Source organism: Benincasa hispida, chromosome 4, assembly GCF_009727055.1.
Source record: "Benincasa hispida cultivar B227 chromosome 4, ASM972705v1, whole genome shotgun sequence".
NCBI classification, from domain to species: Eukaryota; Viridiplantae; Streptophyta; class Magnoliopsida; order Cucurbitales; family Cucurbitaceae; genus Benincasa; species Benincasa hispida.
In genome coordinates, this window is record NC_052352.1 from 47,180,439 (window position 1) to 47,197,907 (window position 17,469).

Genomic DNA, 17,469 nt, shown 5'->3' on the forward strand with positions numbered 1-17,469 from the left:
ATTCAAAATTCAATTTCAAATGTAACATTGGTGTACCGATAACCTGTAAACATTCATTCAAAATAGTTACAAACAGAACGAATTCAAATATTATAAGTTGACGATAATATAAAAGACAAATAATACTCCAAAAAAAAATGCTTAAAGATTCAAATTAAGTCTACAAATAATAACAAACGTACAAACACTTGATGACTTTGATATATCAAATATAAAGAATATTAGTTGACTTATCAAACAAAAAAACCATATCATATATACAATCGATATACACCCACCAACAAAGTTAAAATAGGAATAATAAAAATAGAAATAAGATGTGATATTTTTTAAAATATATATTTACGAATAACAAAAAAAACCATGGCTAGACTTACAAATTTAAGAATGTTCAACTACTCCAAAATACTTGGTATAATAACTACCAAGTAGTTAATAAATAAAGTTAAATCTTATTTGGTGTACTTTGTGTCACTTGAGTTTATATCTCCAAGCATAACTTTAAAAACTTTATTTGATTTTATACTACAAAGTCAAATTTATGAAAATATGGGTCGAATATTACTTTACCTCTTTTTTGACCTTTTGGGATTTTTGATGGGATTTGTTTTGAAAATGGGTGCCAAAATAGTTTTATAGTAGATCGACATTTTTTTAATACATTTATAGATTTGATTTTGATATAAGATATGAGACATTTTCATTTTATCATTAAAAAATTATACATGTCCATATTTCTAAAATTTAGACATGAAAATTTCTATTTTGAACTTTATAATTTGCTTACTAGTTTCCAAAATCTACCACATTTTATGCCATGTAAAGTCAAATTAATAAAAATGGTAAGTCAAACATTCCTTTACCTCTTGTAAAATTTTCAGATTTCATGGAAATTTAAAATCAATATTTAATTTTAGTTTATTTACTTTATAAAAAATTTTAAATCATTTCTTAGTTTTTTACTATAATGAAAATTATCATTATTATTTAACTAATTTTTATAATTAAAAGTTTTATGGAAATTAGATGAACTAAAATTAAACAAATATTGAATAGACCAAATGAAATCTTTTATATATATTATATATTTTTTTCATTGTGAAATGGAGAGTACAAAGTTGGAAATGTGACAATTTAAACATGTACATGCATGATTTCATCTATTTTCTTGGGAAAACAGTAAAAATATAACTAACAGAGAAGAGAAAGCTTCACTGTTGGAAGCCTTTTTCTTTATGAACTTGAATTAAAAATGTCATTTTGGCCACCCTCTTCCATTGCAGCACACCTTCCATCAACTGTGAGTTCCCACAAAGGCCAAATCTATGAGAATCAAAAACTTGTCTTAAAGGGCTTGTAGGTCTTTAAATCTAGAACGACCCCGGCGACTGAACCGGCTGCAGCTGCTATCGAGATTATGAGACAGGCGAAACTTAAGGTTTGCAAGCACAACCATCTTGAACTCCATTTTGGTATCTTCTTTTGCGCAATGTACATCTCGACCGGGAAGTACACGGTGAGAGGCCAAAATCCTAGAGCTCCAAGGAGTCCAACGACGTCGTTGAAGAACGGGAGAAGCATCGATATCACGGTTGTGACGATCACGAAAGCTGTCCTCCAAACCAATCGGAATAGGTTGAGTTTATAGGGGCGAAAGCCGGGGATCGGAACATCAATGTCTTTGGTGATGAAGTCACTATCAGGAAACTTCTCAGCAGCATACTTTTCCAAAAAGGCAAAGAGGGGTTGGCAATACACTTGGTAGGCACCAACCAGATGGATAACAATGGCAGCATTGGCAATGTCAAGGAGCCAAAAAGGATTATAGAACCCGAACCCGGTGAGTAGGTTTCCTGGCGCCAAGTCCCCGAACGCAGCGTAGCCAGCAGCGCCACACAACATGTAAAAAAGCGTCGTCACTGACACACTCACTAAAGTTGCCTTCTTCATTGTCTTAGCCTCTGAAGGTGGAGATTTAACAGTGTCCTGTTCCACAAAGAAACATAACATAGCTCTATCAATCAAATCGAAAAAACACGACGATAACCCGATTCAACACCTATTTTTCCCGAGATTCATACCTGAATTTCTATGAGGATAATCGAGTAAGAGTAGGCAAAAGCAATGTCTCCAAGAGCTTGGAAACTCCTCCATACTTTTTGTGTTTGAGTGACAGTTCCAATGCTAATTCCAGTCAAACTACCTCCAATTTTCCCATTTGCTAAAACAAACAATCAAAACAAGAACATAATCACAATCTTCTTCCTAGAATGCTATTAAAAAAAACATCATAGAACAAAAAAAAAAAAAAACAGACATGTTTTGAGAATTTACCAGCAATTTGAGAAATTCCAAGGCCAAGTCCAATTGTTGAGTAAGTAAAAGACATGATAGAAGCAACAATGGAGAGCCACCAAAGCTGATCAAAGTCTTTAATTTGAGAGAAGATTATCTCTATAACACCAAAAGCTATCATATAAGGATTGCTATTAATTTGGCAAGGATCTTTTCCACCACTTGCATGGAAGCAATTTGACCTTTTAATTGCCCTGAAAAGAAGAAAATTAGAAAATTAAATTTCAGCCTTACAAAACATAAATAATGAATAGTTAGAACCAAAAAAAAAAAAATAAAAAAAAATATTTAAAATTTTACTCACATCATGCTTATGGCTGAAGCTATTGTATAGCCAATTGCCACTCCAACAAGATTTGCATATTGAACAAGTCCACATAACTTCACATTCAAACCACCTGTAAATTAATCAAACACAACCAAAAAGGTTAACCCCAAAAAATTAAAGTTATCATTTTTAACTTTCTTTCTCATATTCTTAAATCTTTAACACTCCCCTCCCCTCAATTGTGAGCTACAAGTTAACAACTTGGAATACCAAACTTTACTCTTTTTTTTTTAATAGGTTTAAAACTTTTTAACACTCTCCTTCCTTGATTATGAATTTTCATTAAAAAAAGGGAAAATTTTCAAAAAAAATAAAATGTCAAACTATTTACAGAAATAACAAAAAAATACCGATAGACATTGATAGACTTCTATTAGCGTCTATCACATAGTATCAATGATGGATTTCTATAAATTTTTATCACTACTAAATACTAATAGACTTTTATTAAAGAAAATTAAATTTTACTAATTTGAATAAATAATTTTTCTTATTTTTTATTTTTGAAAATATCAAAAAAAAATTAAGATTTATTAAGTAACTATTTATTATTTTGATTTTTTAAAAAAAATTGAAGTTTATACACCCTACTTTTACCATAAATTCTTGCTATTCCCAAGATTTACAAAAACTAAGCCAAACTAAAATTTAAAAACTACTTTTAAAAAAATTGTCATTGTTTTAAAAATGGGATAAAAATTCAAATATTTCTTTAATAAAAGTAAAGATTATAATCGAGAAACTAAGCATAAATTTAAAAAACACACAATCATTATCAAAGAGGCCTTAAAAGATCAAATTGTTATGGGGAAAAAAAATAAATAGAGAGCCTAAATTAATAGATGAGGGTAAAATTGGGATTTTAACTCACCGAGATTGGCCTGAACAGCATCCATATAAGTATAATTTCTCTTGCCGGAAACAGGGTCGCCGGAGCGGTAACAGGCAGAGAGAAGAATAGAAGTGTAATAAGTAACCAAAGAGAACAAAAACATAACCGCCGGACCGGCGACCCAGCCGAGCTGAGCCGTCGCCCAAGCCAATGAAAGAACGCCGGACCCGATAACGGCTGTAATTATGTGAGCACTCGCCGTCCATAGAGTCCCTGTTTTTTATTTTTAAACAAAAAACACCAAAATAAGACCCTGTTTTTAGAGGGAAGAAAAGAAAAACAGAGGACTCTGTTTTTGCTGTATGTATGAAATTACCGGTTCGCTTGAGCCGGCCATCGTCGTCAAAGCACTTGGAGCCGCCTTGTGGAACCACATCGGTGGAAATTCCAAAAGCTTGGTCCTCACCCATCTTCAAAATCAAACAATAATAGCAAGAATTTCAGTCTCTTCTTTTAGTTTTTCTGTACAGTTTCAAAGAGTCTGAAGGAAAAAAACAGAGGCTGAAGTTTTGTTTTGGAGAAGAAGGAGATGGGAATTTAAGTTTTTATAGAGAAGAAGAGGAAAGGCAGAGCACGTGTTGTTTGAAGCAAAACCAATGGTGGCGCGTGGAGTGAACACTATTATTAAAAGCGCGTATATGTTGACGGCCGACTAAACTATTTTCTCACCACTTTGACTCGAGATACGAGCCCCCTCAGAAGCTTCAAAATCTTTCTACTTTCTTGAGTTTTTTTTTTTCTTTAATTATTTTAGAGGGAAAACACTTAACCTTTCCTTGTATTCAAGAAAGTTTAGAAAATGATTTTAAATAATGTGATTCAAAATTCGAAAAATGATTTTAAATCAATTAATTTATTTAAAAGGAGAAATTTTTTAAATGAATGTATTTAAAATTTTTTATTTGAATGATAACAAAAAAAAAAATTATAAATTTACTAATATAGACTTTTTACTATTATATGTTAATTGAAAATCAGAACCGGATAATGTTAATTAAGTAATACTTTCAAATTTTATGAAATTGTACAAAATTCGATAGTTACAAAAGTTTTTTTTAAAAAAAAAAAAGTAAAACAACATTTTAAATCCCTTTTTATTTTAAAATCATTTCATTTACTGTAATGTCGAACAATAAAATTCATTTGAAATCCATTATGAATTGAAATCTCTCAAAATTATGAGGTTATAAACAAGTTATAAGTGTTGCCTAATCATTTGTATAATATAAAATTGTCATGTATCATTTTATTTTTTCATTTTAAAAATAAATTTTCTTTTTAATTATTTTTGTATGTAAAGAAATTGAGAGTATAAAGCTAAGAATTGATTGTTCCTAATCATTGCTCAAAAAGAAAAATTCTAAAGCTTTAGTTTCAAAACCATTTGTTTTTAGAATCTGACTAATAATTTAAATATTTTTTTAAAAAAATGTGAGATAAAGTATACAATATAGGAGAAAACAAACATATATTTTTAAAATAAAAATATTAAAAATAAAATGGTTATCAAATTTACCAAAATTTCTCAAGTGGTATCCATTTTCTAAACTTGTTAATTTTATAAAATAAGTTTAAGTAAATCAAAAATTGATTACAAAGCTAAAAAGAACTTTTTTTTTTGTTGCTAAACTATGTTACGTGTTTCAATTGCATTGTAGTTGTGATATATTTTTAATTTTAGGGTCTAAAGAATAGTATGTTTGGAGGATTTCAAAGGGAAGCTTACAAAAATTAAAATCTTAATACAACTAAATTAGTTCTATTTTTCTTATCATTTTATGTAAACGACAGAATTCTACCCCTTGAATTAGAGGACAACTATGTCCCCCTTTTTTCTGGACCTTTTTTGTTTTTTTCTTTGAAATTTGTTTAAAGTATAGTAAAAAAATATTTATCAGTTGACTTTTTCGAAACAAGATATTTAATTATTCTAGGCCTGTAATTAAAGTACAATGAGATTTTTACATAATAAACTAAATTGTCAAATTTATATTATCGATTCAAAGAATGATATGTTAAAATGTTTTTATTTCACTTAAGCTTTTAGTATAAATCTTTTTCTTTGTTTTCAACTAAGGAATATAGCAAATGGTATAGTACTTAAAAAGTATATGCCATATTGGCATATGGCATTTTTTAAAGTTTGAATGTGAATATCAGCGTATAACTCAATCAACATAAATTTCAAATTCTCGATTAGAAGATCAAAGATTCAAACCTCTCATCTCTCATTATTTTGTATAATTTTTCATTTTTAAAAACTACTTAAGCTATTAACTAAATATTAGATATTCAAACTAATTGTTTAGGCCCATTTCTTTTCTTTTTAAAAATTAACTCTATTTTCTTCCTATTTCTTACAATGATTTGTATCTTTCTTAAGTACAATGATTGAATTCTTAGCCAAATTCTAGAAACAAAAACAAGCTTTTAAAGACTGCTTTTTTTAGTTTTCAAAATTTGGCTTGATTTTTTTTAAACCATTGCTAAAATGTAGATAACAAAGAAAAAAAATTGGAGATAGAAGTGTGTTCATAGGGTTAAATTTTCAAAAACCAAAAACAAAAAATGAAATGGTTACCAAATGAAACCTTAATTTTCAACATTTCACTATAATGCTTCTCAACATTAACATAACTCAATTGATATAAAGTTTATACTATTGTTTTCGATGTTAGAAGTTCGATTCTCTCACACGTTTTGAAAAATGGCTCATAATAGTATTTAAACAAATCTTGTTTTTCATATATATGCTGAAAATCAATATAAAAACAATTATCAGAAATAAATTATGTTATTTCACTCTTTTTTTTCCCCCACAAACCCTCTATTCTAACTTTTGTCGTTCTAAAAATTGCTTATAAAAGTTTTTAAACAAAACTTGTTTTTTACATGCTGAAAATCAATGTAAAAACTATTATCAGATTTTCTTTTTTCTTGTTTAATTTCCTCTTTTTCCCCCCAAACCCTCTAATTTAACTCTTGTTTATTAATATTTTTAAGTATAAATAGTGTATATTATTATTTTTATCAGATTATAATATTAATACCTATGAAATTTGTATATTTTAATTCCTAAAATCCACTTTCCCCCTAATACTAACAAAAGCCTCTAACCTAATAATCTAAAATGATATAGGATATTAAATATTTTTGTTTGCAAATATAAATTTGTAATAATTAATCTCTATTTAGTTTATGTAACACATTCATACAAATTTTAAATGTATATATAACAATTACAACTTAGTCTTAACATCAACAACCGACAAATATAAAGACCATAACCACAAATTATCTTCTTTTAATGAAATAGCTAAGATTATCTAAACAAAGTCAACAAAATTAAATCTTTGTCAAAGTTAGTGTATATGTTCACGAAATTAACTAATCTTATAAAAGAGAGAAGATAACAAACCTAAAAATTAAGGATAATTATTTTAAATTAAAAAACGGTTGAAAATATTTTCGAATATAGCAAAGTATCACTATTTATTAGTAGTAGGCAATGATAGACAATAATAGACATCTATCAACATCAGTGATAGACCTTGAGATATCTATCAGTACCTATTATGATCTATCACTAATAAACAGTAACATTTTGCTATATTTGTAAATAAGTTGGCTCACTTATATTCGAAAACAATTCAAAAATTAACAAAATAGAATTTGAATTAAATAAGAAGAGAATAATAATAATAATAATAATAAAAACCCTAAAAATAATGCATAACTCACCTTCATTATATTGATGATGAACAAAATGCTCCAATTAAGTAATTAAAATTACTTGTGATGCCCTTCTCTCTCTAGATCTCAAAGAGATCTTTATTTCTTTTCTCTCCCTCTCTAAGCTCTAGTTTTAGGAGAGGAGAGTGAAGGGCATTAGCACAAGGAGGAGAGAAAATATGGGATTATGTGCTTTGAGTTTGTGTGAATCCAAATAATATCCATAAGGCCTTTATATAGATCACAAAAATACCAAAATATTCCCAAAAAAATAAATAAAATTCTTTTGTCTTTATAATTAATATTTAAATAGGGTTACATCTTGAATTTTTTTTTTTTTTTTTTTTTGAATTTTTATTATTTTTTTCTTAAAGAAAGGTCACGTGCAAGCACTCTCCTCCCACCATTTATTGAATATATTTGAAGGGAATGAGGATATGATGAAGAAGAAGAATAAGGTTCTTGGATTGTTAAACCATTGCCATACACAAAAAGAGTGTTGAGGAGCCAAAGGAGACATTTAATAAATAAATAAATAATAATAATAATGATGATGATGATTGTATATATATATTGTATTATAATATTAACAGTTTGCATGAAAGTGATATTATTAAATAAATCCCAAGGCAATGGACCATCACTCTTTGTGCTTCTCTAGCTTCTTCACATTATACTATATACTATAAATGTGTATATATATATATATATTATTTCCCTAAAGTAATTATTGCCCATATAAATCAATTCTCATAGGTTGATAATGGGAATCATATTCCCAACTTTCTTTTATTTCCCAACGATGGAGGAAAGGAGGGTCATTATACAAAGCTCATCTCTCTCTTTCTTTTTTCTTTTTTCTTTTTCATTATGGAAATTATAAAGCTTATATATATATATATATATATGAATGAAAGAATTCAAGTGGAGATAGAAGGGAACAAAACAACCAATTGAAAATTTACAAAAAGGGGTTTTAGTTGTTTTAGAGAACTTACGAATAAGGAAAGACAATTGAGAAGTTATACATAAAATTCTTTAGTGGATACTCAAAGGGAGGTACTATATCTAATCAAAGACCAAAGACCATAGCACTTTGAAGGGTCACTCAATGCCTATGACAATTGTTATGAGTAGGATCTAAAGCATATGGGCCCACTAGCTGGGTCCATCCACGTGGATCCCCTACGAGCCATGTGGACAAATGAACGACAATTCTTCAGTGAGGCTTTTTGAGAGTTGAGTTAAGATAGTGGTACCGATCGCATAAGGTATATATAATGAGTTTAACGTACCAAGTTCATATTAACTGAGTTAAAGCATATGTGTGTCCCCTTTCCTTATTTTTCATTGCTAATGTCTCTAATAGTTGTATAATGAGGTTGAGCACAAAACTATATAGGTGCAAGTATCTTTCTTACAAGCTAATTTGGATAAGATAGGTTAGCTTAGATTCATGACATGTGCCACCCTCAACTAGAATACGAGCGACCCACACCTTATAATTTGGTTCGAGCATGTCAGCTCGGTCATGGGGACCTGACAAGTGACATATCGACAAGGATAGGTCAACTCATGTGACCTAACATACCTCGATCAGTTGAGGACAATGTTGACTCAATCATTTGAACTCACTAGCTTAACTTTGGATAGACCAATTTAACCATATTACTCGCTACCTCATTTCGAAGTTAGCATGGACCAATAGCCAAATTGCATCAACGACAATATCTCTCTCATTGCTCGATATATTTACCTTTGGTTTAAAATGTATACAAACTTAGACTAATCAATTGTTTTACCTTTAATATTTTGCAATGGTTTACATTTTTACCTATTCTATTTTAACGTCTTCTAAATTTTTATATACATTATTTTAGTTCTTTAAAAGATCGTATTAAGTATAAGGATCAAAATGAAAATATAAAATATATGTAAATAGGAAAAAGTATGTTTGAATAGTCCAAATTCCCTCTTTTTCATAATAGAGAAAGGAGTGAAAAAAACCACCATTGAATAAGGTATAGTATATATTTCCTCTATCTCTTACCCAATTTTGCTTTTTTGAAGGAATATTTGTCAAAAGTTTCGCCTTTGAAAGAGAGACCGTGATAAATATTTATTATTTTACAAGTCTTTTTGCAGTTCATTTATCAATAATAAATTGAAATTAAAGGAAAGAATCTGAAGCAATTTTGGTTAAAAGAAAGCATCATCTCTATAAGACATTATCAATCTTTAGATTCCAACATCTTTGATTTGATAAACACCAAGCCAGGCTAAAAGTTTTAATAGGAAATTAGAGGGATCATTTGTTAAAGAAAAAGAAAAATACGCTTATTTTTTAAAAATTAATAAATGTGATATTGAATTCTTATTTCAAGTGTTAAATGGTAAAAGATTCCAATTTTCCTTTGATGAACCTAAAAACCAAGCCAGTGTAGGAATTTTCTATTGGTAGATAAGATATTAAATAGAAACTAAACTATCCAAAATTTGATTATAATATAATACCTTCTTTTTTAAACAATATGTTAGGTTTTTAGAGCGTAACCATATATATATCAAGACGGTCGGTTCATTTGAATTTTAAGGAAAACCCAAATTCCAATTCCTTTGTCACTTTAATATCAAAGAAGTCCATATAATATCATGAGTACAAAACGATAACTGTAAATAATTATTATGTTGTCGCGTAACAGAAAGATAGAAAGAAATGAAGCTGCTTCGATATCTTTTTTATCAAGGATGGGGTTGGAACCCAATCACTTTATACCTAATGGGAATCAGGAGCTAGCGAATTAAAAGTATCAAAATCATAAGTCAAATAAAAGTCGAGGTTCCCAAACGTCAATCTAAAGCGGGGGAGGCAAAGAGACAAATTTCACCTAGGTACCACACAATACCATGTTCAAAACTAGGGTCTTGTTTCTTGATTTAAAGTTAGTCTTTTCCTTTTTTATAAAGTGTGTAGAAGTGTAAGAAAAAAAAAATGAGTGAGTGACAAGGGGTTTGGAATTAAGAACGTTTTAAAGAGAATTTTTAATGAAAAAGATAAAGAGAGAAAATATATTTGTTAGGATCTTTATTGTAATCTTGATCCAATCAACATTAGTGAAACTTGTCATTAACTATCCTTGATCTTTCATTGTTATTTAAGCTAACACATGTATATATTCTTTTGTAAAATGTGTGTAGATTAGTGAAGTAGCAAAAAAGCAAACGATTTAAAATATTATGAGAATGTTTAATTTGATTGAATTTTATTCCTAAGTTAAAATTATAAAGAAAAATAGTTGTCGGATCATGTAAATTACTAGAACATAATATGATTCATGATTGGATCTAATCTCAGATCTCGAAATTTATAGAGTAAATTTATGTTAGCTGACTTATTCATGTTGACAATAAAATAGAAACTTATATGGATACTTAGTTTAATTGATAGAAATATTTTCAAATATAGTAAGATGTCACTGTCTATCAGTATCTATCACTAATCAATAGTAATATTTTGCTATATTTGAAAATATTTTTAAGTAGTTTTTTATATTTAAAAAACAACTCAACTTACATTAAAGTATTTAAATAGTGGAAAAATATCAATTTACACCCCTAAATTTTGGAGTTGTATCAATTTAAACCCTGAACTAATGATTATATCAATTTAAACCTTGAATTTTAATAAATGTGACAATTTAAACTTTAAACTAATAGTTGTTTCAATTTAGACACTAGATTTTCATAAGTGTATCAATTTAAATCTTCAAGTTTCACAAGTGTATCAATTTAAACCCTCCATTAGGTTTTATTTGGATACACTTATGAAAGTTTAGGGTTTAAATTGATATATTTATAAAAGTTCAGGGTTTAAATTAATATACTTATAAAAATTTAGGGTTTAAATTGATACAATTATTAGTTTAATATTTAAATTGATACTACCTTCAAAATTCAGTGTTTACATTGATACAACTATTAGTTTAGGCCCCATAACCAATTTTTTTTTTTTTTTTTTGTGAAAATTAAGTCAATACCATCCACATTTCTTATCATGATTTACATTTTTACTAAGTACAATGATTGAATTCTTAGTCAAATTCTAAAAACAAAAAACTACTTTTTTTTTTAATTATCAAATTTTAGTTTGATTTTTTAAACCATTAATGAAAAATAGATAATCAAAGAAGAAATTTGAAAATGAAAGTAGTATCCATAAGCTTAATTTTAAAAAATAAAAAATAAAACAAAATAAAATCACTATTAAATAAGACCTTAAAATTTAAATTGCTATAACTTCTAAAGTTTAGAAATATAAATTGATATTTACTAATGCTTATAGAATTATTTTTTACATTAGGTGATGGGTGTGTGAGGGCCCAATTCATTTGTTATTTTGAATACACGTGGTGAAGTCTCCAACATCAAAGTTTGCTGATAAAATTCTTGGTGGTTTGCATTAAAGTCTTTTCATCATAAACAATCCCATAAGACATTTTAAATCTTTTGGTCTTCTTCCTTCCTCAAATGCTATGCTATGTTTTTAACATTTAAAATATTGTTTGTTTATATTTGAGGTAACACGTGTTCATTTTCTATTGGATATACTTCACATAATTCAACTGATGTAGTCTGAAAAAAAAAGAATTCTAGTATTACGGAAAATAGAATTTAAGATTATTTCAGGTTCATAAACTAATTAAATATAAAAATATTGAGTCCCTAAATTAATAATAATTTATTCTTAACTAAATATTAATGGATTACTACACCTACTTTTATGATTTATAAATATAATATCAAACATATTTTAAATATTGATTTAAATTAAAATTTAATTTCTGAATTTGTTACCAATTACATATATGAAAACATGAAATACAACTTTGTTTCTATTGAATTCTATATTTAAAATATTTTGTATTTGATAAATTTAACTGGTTCTTTTAGTTTTATTAAAGTATGAGTAACTTTTGAAAATTTTCAATAACATTAAAAATTAGGAAGATTTTCAAAAATAGAAAACTAAGAGATATTATTTACACAAAATTGCAAAATTGAATCTTATTTGATAAAGACTGATAGAGACAGATGAAAATTGATAGAAATTTATAATCGATACTATACAATAGACGTTGGTAAAAATCTATCCATGTCTAACTTTTTTTTTTTTTGTCGTTATTTTTATAAATAATTTAATTTTTCCTCTAAAAACTATGTGGAGCTTATCAAATAAATTACACATTTAATGTGACTACTACTAATACAATTTTTATCATGGAAGATTAGAAGTCTCTTTTAATCGAATTCAATTGCTCAATAATTACATTTTATCCTTGATTAATTCACTCCACTTAATTTTATTACACTTTTACTTTTAGCTTTTGTCCATTTAGTTTTAAATTTTCCTTTAATAAATCACCTCATTTTGTTCAATTTTTTTATAAATGGAATGTCATATTTATATTTAACTACAAATTACTGATGTCAAATGAGCTTAATTAAAGATAGATAATGATTTTGTTCTGGTATGTGGGATCCTGGCGGTTTACGAGTTCGCATTTATTTGTTGGTTTTGTTCGGATCTTATCCTGTTGGTTTTTTTTTGGATTTATTGTCCTGTCTTTACTTGTACTTTGTTGTTTTGATATCTTGATCTCAGATTGTAGAATCCTTGTTGTTGTATAATAATATCACCTATTCTAAAAAAAAAATAATAATGATATAAGTTTAATAATGTAATTGAAATGCTTAACCTTTGAAGTATTGAGCACATTTAATGAAAGATAAAAGTAATAAATGATAATTACTTGTTACTTGTCATGTTTATCCCTGGAATTGAATGGATTTTTAAGGGCTTAAGGCAAGATTATTAATGTGAATGTAGAAGTCTTTTTCTCTGGTTAAAAAACAATATCTGTCGGATAATAATTTAGTTACTAAACTTAAATTTTTAATTTTATAACAATATAGTCTATAAATTTTATTATGTAACAATTTAGTTATTTTCAAATTTATGATAATTTAGTCCTTAAGGTAAAAAGAGTTCATAAAAAAATAGATGTCAATTTTTATTATTTTATGATGTAGACTTTGTATTATATAAAAATATTGAGTCCCTAAATTAGTTTATCAGTTTATTTATTCAAAAAAAATCTCATAAAATCTTATCCCTAATCTCTACAATAGGGACTAGATCGTTATAAATTTTAAAGTATAATGACTAAATTGTTACATAGGAAAGTTCATAGACTAAATTGTTACAAAATTAAAAACACAGGACTAAATTGTTATAAACTAAAGTTTAGAGACTAAATTGTTAATTCTATAAAAGTTTAGGGATTAAAAATAATTTTTCTTTCTCTTTGTTCTTGAATTGTTATTTATATACCATGGAGTGTTTGGACCCCAACTTCAAATAAGTAGAGTTGGCTATTATAAGTCTACTCTATGTTTGTGGCTATAATTATAACCGTTATAACCTACAATTATCTACAATATTACTATTTCAAATATATCTTTTGTTACAATATTTACTATTTTCTACTCATTTTCTCTTTTCCTTTTGTTATAATATTTATTATTTTTTTAAACTTAGATTATGATAATTTGCATCCGAGCACAACTATTATAACAAATTGATCGTAATAACTATACTATAAATCAACCGAGCGTCTCAAACACCTCTCAAAATTTGTTAATCATTTCTAACACACTACACTATCTAAGTGTTGATGATTATATATATATATTATATATATAATATATAATATATATATTATATATATATATAATATATATATATATAATATATATATATATATATATAATATATATATATATAATATATTTCCTTTTTTATTTATAGTGAAGAAAGTGGGTGGTCTTTATAAAGAAATTAAAAAAAAAAAAAAAATAAAAAATTCTAAAGATAACTGAATCTATTTTTAAATAAAAGGCAAGTTGACTCTCCCTATTGCAAAAGGGCCAAATAAGGCAATGTGGCAGTAAAATGATATGATTTTAGAAAGTAATTTTCCATCATTCCAAAAATCACTCTCCAAATTGGAATATTTTTAGCATAGTTTAAGTCCACTCTAGAGAAATTGTTTAATTAAAATATTATTTTAGTCTCTATATTCAATAATGGTTCAATTTTAATTTGCAGACTTTTAATAAATCTTGAATTCTAGTTTACTTTGATTTTTTTAAAGTTTATTTATATATTATTTATTAATTTTTCACGGTAAATTTTATAAATGCATTCATATAATGTATTTTCTTGTATTATTTCAAAAAATTGTATTTTCTTATGTACAAATTATTATTACTATTTATTATTTATTTAATATTAATAAAAATTAATTTTGAGTGACCAAATTTAATATTTATATCGCATTGAATATAACCAAATGTACATGGACCAATAGTATTTTAACCGAATATTTTCTTCTTTTTTTTTTTTTGGAAAAGACCAAATGAATCTTTTTAATCTAAACTTGTCATGCTTTTTAATAGTATATTATGAATTTTTAAATCAATTTAAAAGATATCTTGGAATAAAAAATTGTATTATTAATGGGTTTTTTAGGGTTATTAAGGAGAGTTCAACAATATATATGGTGTGAGGTGAAGGATTCAAAACTCTCGATTTCTTGCTTGATGATATGTGCTTTATGCCAGTTGAGTTATATTCATATCAATGGTAGATATTTGATTCATGAAATTAAGTTAGTAGGTGTCTTAGGCTCATAGTCTAGACTTATTACTTTTGCAAAAATGTCAAAAAACAAGTTTAGCCCAAGAAATATAAAAAAAGTTGAGATACATATGATACACCTGATATATCTTATATACACTTGATACACTTAATACACTATTGATATACATTTGATACACTAATAGCCTTGATATACTTGAACTACTAGTATACACTTGATATACATGATACACTACTGATACACACTTGATATACTTGATATACTCGATATACTATTGATATACAATTGAAAATGACTAGCTGTTTTAAGTGTTTTAAATTGAAGGGCATTCACGTAAATAAAGACTTATGGCAATTTTGTAATTAAATAGATCTTTTTTAATTAGGGCTCTTTTATATTAGAAAGGGAAGGGTTGCTACACAGAGAGGATAGAGAGGATAGAAAGGGAGAGAGAGGAGAGAGAGCGACACGCATACGACAATGTTTTCCCATACCAACTCTACGCCGTTGCCAATTAGCTTCACCACCTCCTCACTATCGCCGCCTTCACCTACAATCGTCTAGTTTAACCTTTCCTTACTAGAGCTCTCAAAGGAAGCTTATTGGAAAAAAATGGAAATCGATGAGCGAGGTGGCTGGCAATTGATGGGCGAGCAGCGGTATGACAAAGCAGGAGTAGTGATTGGTCGGACGGTTTGGAGATGGAACGTGAGAGTGAGAGAGACGACTGAGAATCAATCTATGAAGATGAAAAGTTGCCACATTTGCAAATGGGAAAAGTGTGTGACACGTTTGCAAATCCTTAAACTCAAATTACCATCCAATACAATTTTCATAAAAAAAAAAAAAAAAAAAAAAAAAAATTGTAATAACTTATGTATTAATTAATATATAAAATTATGGGCCACACAACCTCAAATTTTTTGCAAAAAGAAACATCAAATTTATATAGTTAATGTACTTATTAAACTTTGAAAAACAAGAAGATTTTCTTTCTAATAAACTATCTCTCTATTTTAAGATAGGATGCTACACTCATAATTATACTCGATAAAGAAATGAAACATATATATATATATATATATATATATATAATAATGAAGATAGCAAATTTCTTTTACGGAAAATAAAAATTAGACCAAACTATATAAGGGTTTGATTCGAGAATACACCATACAATATAGATTTTTAATATTTTATCTTAACCTTGTTATAAATAATAAACCAAAATAAATATTTATATCATGTTCACCAAATCAAGTATTTAGTATAATAATTAAAAAGATAGAGATCAAATCTCTAAATTCAAAAAAATAAATACATATCAATTATGATTGAGTTAAACTCAAATTAACCGTGTGACCAAATTAGGATCCCAAGTCATTTTGATTTATTTTTACTCCTCATACCTCAACTTGGAAATTAATTGAGCATGTGAGATCAAGATACCCCATACAGCTAGAGAACGACAAGTCGACCATCTATCAAAAGCCAAAATGGAGACAGGCATTTATGGTTGCATTCATTAATATTAAATTAACAAAACCATTTTTACAAATATACTTTGAGAATAATATATATACTCTTATTTTATGTGGCCATGGAGTGTTATAGCCTTATAGGTTCTCAATTCCCATTATTTGAGAATTTCTCTCTTCTAAACAACTTGTTAAGAACATGGAGGAGAGATCACATTAAGGGTGGGTATTCACTTAATTTTATTAGGCACAGGTGCTTTTCTTCTAATATTCGAAGCTCTTTATTTTGGGAACGTATATGATACCTGGACATTGAGAGGAAGAAGGTGTAAGAAAAATTACCAACTTGACCTTTAACCCTTCATCCACATACAAACTAACAAACCATAATATTATTCTTGTCCACCTTAGTAATTAAAGTAGGTTCATACTCATATTTAGCAAATCCATGACTCATAAATTTTCTTTCAATGCGACTATACCAAGCGTGAGGGGACTATTTTAAGCCATATAGAACATGATTCAGCCTGTAGGCTTTTTATTCTTTTCCCTTGTGGTTGTTCAACAAAAATGTCTTTAGTGAATTCCTCGTGCAAAAATGCAAATTTGACATCCAACTGGTAGCTGGACCACTCATGTTGAGCAGTTACAGCAATAATTAATATGATAGAATGTGAGTTACAAGGAACAATATAACAACACTTTTTGAATCTTCTCTTTCACCACAAACGAATATCCCTTAGAATTACGAACCAGACACCACCAAAAGGGTTTCCTGCTATTCTCTAACAAGAATGGTTGGTGTGAACCCTTTTGGAAGAAGGAAAAATTTAAAGTATAGAAGGCTTTTGGATTCTTTGTATTTTGAGAAAATTTGGAGAATTCTTGTGAGAGAGAGGCATAGATTTTTTTTTTGTGAAAAGATCATCGCATTGATGCAAACGCTCTACATCATATAAAGAA

General features: G+C 27.6%; 1 protein-coding gene across 1 annotated transcript; it reads right to left on the minus strand.

The window, feature by feature from the left end:
* Positions 1–1,055: 1,055 nt before the first annotated feature.
* On the minus strand, positions 1,056–7,518 carry LOC120075953 (amino acid permease 3-like). The gene is made up of 7 exons (XM_039029710.1): positions 7,317–7,518; positions 3,892–3,985; positions 3,555–3,788; positions 2,660–2,753; positions 2,335–2,549; positions 2,082–2,221; positions 1,056–1,986 (listed from the first exon to the last, which is right to left on the minus strand). The coding sequence occupies exons 1-7, from the start codon at positions 7,320–7,322 to the stop codon at positions 1,333–1,335; spliced, it is 1,437 nt and encodes a 478-aa protein (XP_038885638.1). The 5' UTR covers positions 7,323–7,518; the 3' UTR covers positions 1,056–1,332.
* Positions 7,519–17,469: the final 9,951 nt, after the last annotated feature.

Coding starts and splice junctions, on each gene's coding strand:
- LOC120075953 (XM_039029710.1), bottom strand. Junction 3,789..3,891: donor TGGCCGGCTCAAGCGAACCG/GTAATTTCATAC, acceptor AATAAAAAACAG/GGACTCTATGGACGGCGAGT. Junction 2,754..3,554: donor TGCTGTTCAGGCCAATCTCG/GTGAGTTAAAAT, acceptor ATTAATTTACAG/GTGGTTTGAATGTGAAGTTA.